At 44.4% G+C, this 6,031-nt stretch overlaps 1 protein-coding gene across 1 annotated transcript in view; it reads left to right on the top strand.

Annotated features, from left to right (window-relative positions):
- The first annotated feature begins 1,132 nt into the window (after window positions 1-1,132).
- The window catches only part of spo11 (SPO11 initiator of meiotic double stranded breaks), an 81,597-nt gene continuing 76,698 nt past the window's right edge, over window positions 1,133-6,031 (top strand). Inside the window, exon 1 of the mRNA XM_043676980.2 lies at window positions 1,133-1,394. Within this exon, the coding sequence (XP_043532915.1) occupies window positions 1,261-1,394 (134 nt within the window). The 5' untranslated portion in view covers window positions 1,133-1,260. The remainder of the gene's footprint in view (window positions 1,395-6,031) is intronic.

Raw genomic sequence — 6,031 nt, 5'->3', positions numbered from 1 at the left:
CTCCGTATGTCACAGAACACTTTGATAAAACTGTGCTGGATGCTGCAGCAGTACCTGACAGCCTCCATCCATTCCCAGTGGCTACGCAAGTCACTGCTATGCTGAAAGTTTATGCTGCAGGTTCCTTCCAGGGAATCATGGGTGATCTGTGTGGGCTATCTCAATCGTGAACTCTCAAATGCATTAGGACAGTTACCAATGCTATCTGTTCAAAATCACACCAGTTCATTTCCTTCATCAATGACGAGATCAGTGCTACAACCGAGTAGGATTTGGGAAAATAGCTGAGAATCCCCCAGGTGCAGAATGCCATCAAATGCACACATGTGGTTATGAAAGAACCACACAACGACGCTGCAGAACTTACTAACAGGGGCTGCAATCAAATAATATTCAGGTGATCACTCTTCCCACTTCCTAGAGGTGTGTTAAAAAAAAGCAAATTACTGTGGATGCTGGAATCTAAAACCAAAAGAGAAAATGCTGGAAAATCTCAGAAGGTCTGGCAGCATCTGTGAGGAGAGAAAAGAGCTGACATTTCGAGTCTAACTGACTCTTTGTCAAAGCTGGGGAGTTGAAGAAGTTGAAGATGGAGATTGTTCGGGCCTCTTTTCGAGAAAGAAGCGAAGAGCTTTCAAGCCGTCTTCGTGTGGAATGGAGGTGTAAAGATATCGCACATCCATGGTGGCTTTGAATAGAAGAAGCTTTGACAAAGAGTCAGCTAGACTCGAAACGTCAGCTCTTTTCTCTTCTTACAGATGCTGCCAGACCTGCTGAGATTTTCCAGCATTTTCTCTTTTGGTCCTAGAGGTGTGTGTCTGCTCCCTTGGCAGTTGCCATTGGCTCCTACATCCTGGGGTATGTTCACCCACCTGGCGCATTTGAGGATCAAGATGCCTTTCAAGGCTGCTTACTCGGGACACCATGGCACACCCTCCAACTGTTGCAGAGTGGGAGTAAAATGCCACCCATGCTTCCACGGGGTTGTGGTGGAGTATAAGGCTGCTGAAGATGCTGCTTCACACCTTCGACTTGTGCAGAGGGCCCTTAACCATCTTTAATAACTGAGAAATAATTGGGCACAGACTGAGTCAGTTCTTATAACCAAGATACTGGTGGCGTCAATGGTAAGTGACCACAGGCCTTCACAGAAAGATGGTGCCATAACAACGGCCCCGCGCACCTGCGCAGTACGGTCGAGCTCCGGGTGGCGCGCAGGCGCAGTGGGCCTTGACCGTGTCGTGCTCTCCCTGCCCGTCAATGGAGCCCTCCGTGCGAGTCGCTGACTTCGAGGCGGTGGAGAGGCACCGGGCCGTTCTGCAGCAGCGGTTGTGTGTGGACACCGAGCTTGGCGATGTCAGCCAACAGCTGGTGCGTACGGAGCCACTGGGCAGGTACAGGTCGCCTTTGTCTTCACTGCTTCAAACAGGGAGTTGGGAGAAGCCCCCAGGACCAAGGCCGCCATTGTGGGTGGCTCAGGAACAGGAGCAAGGCGGGCCTTTCCCCAGTGAGCGGGTGGGGTTAGACTTCAGTCGGAGCTCAGGTTAAAAAACACGTTTGTCTTTTACTTTAAAAAATACACCATTATTGATCTGTCGCTAATTTCTACAAACCAACTATTTTCAATGGCTGAATCCACTGAGAGTTTCATGGCTCTTGCTGCTTGGCTGTCCCATTGATGTCTTAAATTCCATGTTTAATCTGGTGTCAAAATGCCTCGCAATAATGGACGATTTTAATTCTCATCTAAACTGGATGAGTAAAATTGGCAAAGGTAGCCTGTAGGATACGTTCATTCAGGAGCCTTTCCAGGATCAATGCATTCAGCAACCAAACAGGCCATTTTAAAGTTCTGAGGAAGGGTCGCTTGAGCCAAAATGCTAACTCTGATTTCTCTCCATAGATATTGCCAGACCTGCTGGACGTTTCCAGCAATTTCTGTTCATGTTAGGCTATTTTAAATCTGTGTAATGTTTAATGAAGCAAGATTAATTAAAAACTTTGTAAATGTGAGAAACAAAGCTCACTCACTTCAATAATTGCAGTCCGAGACGAAAATCTGAATCAGCAGTGTCTTTTATTTTACACTTGCAAGTGGGTGTAATGGCAGGGACAAAAGCACACCAAATTCAACAAACTCTCGAAAGTTATATAATTTGGGTCCCTACATATTTTTTCTTATTCCATTGTTCCCCCCCCCTTACATCATTCACTTCCCTAAGACTGATCCCACCACCCCTGCTGATCCGGCCTTGTCCATGATAGAATGCCTATCTCCGGCCTCATAAGGTCGTTTGACGTCATCCCACTGCAGGTCATCGTTAGGCATATTCTTTCAATCTGGGCCTCTCCAGAGGCCACTCTGATCTTTATGACCTCTTTAATTAGGGTTTGTTCCTGTGTCTCCGTACAAGTGGGAAACAGATGTTTTTACCTACTGTTATACAAGCCGAGGTCATTTCCTTACAACTTCTTATCTATTTGCTCATACATCGACCATTGTTTTGCAATCACGTTTCATGCTAATATACCATTTTTAACTGATACGAAAACAATTATATATTTCCTTTACATAGTTTCCATTCTTGTTGACTCAACTCTTAGCTAAAACAATTACACGTGAGTTCATTTACTCTGTATCAGAAATTATAATTGCAGAAATAACATTAATTTACCTATATCCCACAATTTCCCCTTTTTCTTTTAATTACCATTTGTTATCTTCTGCATTTTTTTTTAAACATCGCCCCCGAAATTCGCAAGCATCATTCCAGAGATTTCATCCATCTTGGTCTCACTCATCTCCTCATCATTTAGTCGATAAAGTTCCTCTGTCTGATTCCCTTTTAGGGGCATCTGTTTCATCAAGGCTGTTTCAATCAGTCTTTGGGTGAGCCCTCGTATACAGGGTATGACGCAACAGCCAATGGCCACCAATACCCCGACTACTACTATCAGGGAAGTAAGGATAGAAACCACCACCCCCTTCCATTTGCCAAACCATGATTCAAGCCATCCCGTGAGAGATGTGTCTACTCCTGAATTCTCAGCCAGTTCCTCTGCTAATGGTAGTCAATCCCCTTAAGGCCCGAGTAATTGAACCATCAGGTGCAATGTTATTAGGAATAAAGATACAACAGCTTCCTCCTAACATCACACACACATTCCATTTTTCTGCTAAATTCATATCAAGGGCTATTCTGTTTTCCCATGCCATTCTACTTGTCGCATCAAGCTGTTCTGATATTCCTTTAACTGCATCTCTTGTATAATTTATAAATCGCTGTTGATTATAGAAAATGTAATTTATCCAATCTACATTTTTATTAATTGTTACCCACCAAAAGAGAGCTGACTCAAAGCCTGCTGCAATCTGGTTACGAGCCTTGAATTTATTTGATAGGGACTCCTACCAAATCAAGATAAATCCTGTCATCGAAAGAAGTGTCTAGCAGTGATCTCTTACCCCTTCCCTTTTTCCCTACTATCTTTTCCTTCTCAAATGCCAAGGTAAATGGAATTGCCAATTGTACAATTGCACATATCCCTCTCCAATCCGGAGGTAGGGTGGGTCTCAATATTTTGCCTCCACAGTACCACCACAGATCCGCCCAGGGAACCTTTAATGCTGAGTAGTTCCCTCCCTTCTCCGTTTCGGTAACATTCTTAATCTCTGAACATAATTTCAGCTCCCCCAAATCTCTCGACCGACTTGTACCTCGCCTGCGCATACACGACGTGTGATTTCCAACTGGGGCGGAAAATGTGGGGGGATCTTTTGCATCTTTCTTCTCCATGGAATGATAGGAATTGTACCTCAGAGATAGGGAGGTACAATTCCTATCATTCCATGCAGTCTCATCCTAATACAGGGCTATCATACATTTCATGCCCTTCCTGTCTCGCTTCCACCCGAGCGGAAAGGGAACCATCTGGGCCACTGGCCTACCGGAGGCACATGCATACCAATTGCTTTTGTTCAGACTTTTTACAGTATACTTTACCCATTCAACCCAGGCATTTGCATCCCCGTACCCAGTTTCTATTTCGATGGTCTGTTTCAAGTCCTTTACCTCTATAATTTTTACTACTTTAGGAGCATCGGGAGGGGTGAAGGGTTGTATCTTATTACCCAGTAATTCTACCCGTTTTCCCTGTCCTACGCTAATTCAAAAGCAACAGCCCACGAAATCCTTCCCATTTGCTTTCATTTCGATCCCCCCCCCCCCCCCCCCGAATTGCTTCATGCCATGTAGTTTTCTTTATTGTTAGGTATATTGGGTTACACTTTTTATCGGGACAATCGCGAGCTGGTCGAAAGGGGGCCCGGTGTACTGTGATGAGACCATTATACCAAGTACCATCCCCATAGGACTTAAGATGTATCTCAGAGCTGCGGTACTGTCTCTGATTATCTCCATCCCCACAATTTACTCAGCTTCAAGCATCAGCGTCTATTACTTGTAGATTATCAGACTCAGGAACCCGTTAATAATACATATGAAAATGATATTTGACAAAACCCCAATACTAAGAGGGCTAACATCATAACTCTAAGCATTCCCAGTATTCTAAACATCATGCTGAAGCACAAAAAGACTTAATATACAATCTTACAGAAATAATCCCGCGCTCGCGTCGCCACTGTATAATCAGTTACTCAAAGTCTCTTTAGTCTGAGTTTCAGCGGGTCTTGCATTGATTTGGCTGTCCAGACTTCTTCCTCAACTGGAGGGTCCACTGGCCCTTTGATCCGAGTGTAATGAGTCCAGCCTTTCTCCGCTGTCCTTATTGCCGTTTCGGTGGTCAAAAGAGCCTGGTACGGCCCTTCCCAGTCCGGCTGCAATTTAGTCTCTGTCCATGATTTTACTAAGATCCAATCACCCGGCCGGATGGGGTGAACAGTGAATTCAAGGGGCGAAGTCTGTGCCAACAGACCCTGTTTTCTGAGGAAAGATAAAGAGGAGGACAAGCCCAGTATATACTTCTTTAAAAACAAATCTTTAGTTTCGGGAATTGGCAATTCTCCATTCGTTCCCAGATAAGGTAATCCAAATAAGATTTCATAGGGGGATAGTCCCAAATCTTTCCTTGGGGCTGTTCGTACTCGCAAGAGAGCTATAGGTAAACATTTGGTCCAAGGGAGTCTGGTTTCTATTATCAATTTAGAGAGCTGTCGTTTGAGTGTTTGGTTCATTCTCTCAACCCTTCCTGATGATGGCGGGTGCCATGGAGTATGGAACTCCCAGGAAATTCCCAACCCCTTCATTACCCCCTGTAACACTTTAGAGGTAAAATGAGTTCCTTGGTCGTAATCTATACGGTTCACTAGCCCATATCGGGGAATTATGTGCTCTAATATTGTTTTAGACACCCCATTCACAGTGGCGGTAGCTAGGGGGTATGCCTCAACCCAACCAGATAGATGATCTACTATGACCAACATATATTTTAGTCTTCCAACTCTAGGTAGTTCAGTATAATCTACTTGTATACTCTGGAAGGGTCTCAATCCTGGGTCTCTTCCTCCCGGGGCCTGTTTTCTCAAGACTTTTTTATTTACCTTTCTGCATATTATACATCCCTCACATATTTGTTTAGCAATGGTATATATCCCTTTACATCCATATTCCCTAAGAACTAAATCACACATTGCTTGTACCCCCCAATGGCTGCCTTGGTGTAGGATAGCCATAATCTCTCGCATCATCATTTTGTTTAACATTTCCCTTGCATCAGGTAACCTCCAATGCCCGTCTGCTGTTTTTGCAGCCCCTAAATCTCTCAATTCTTTTTCTTCTCTTTCAGTAAATATAGGAGTTTCCCTAGGACCTGGGATAGTAGGTATTAGGGAATGAATCACCACTTCTTGTGGGTTCAGGGCGGCTTCCCGATCCACTTCATTGGCTAATCTATTTCCCCTAACCTCTGGTTCATTTCCTTTCTGATGACCATTTACGTGCACTACGGCTATCTCTCGGGGGAGTAATAGAGATTCCAAGACCCGTTTAATCAATTCTTCATGAACTAA

The sequence above is a fragment of the Chiloscyllium plagiosum genome, unplaced genomic scaffold (assembly GCF_037043375.1).
Source record: "Chiloscyllium plagiosum isolate Xiang-an unplaced genomic scaffold, Cpla_swu_hap1 HiC_scaffold_15, whole genome shotgun sequence".
NCBI classification, from domain to species: Eukaryota; Metazoa; Chordata; class Chondrichthyes; order Orectolobiformes; family Hemiscylliidae; genus Chiloscyllium; species Chiloscyllium plagiosum.
Note: the sequence above shows the minus strand (reverse complement) of the source record. Positions and strands in the feature narration are given on the sequence as shown.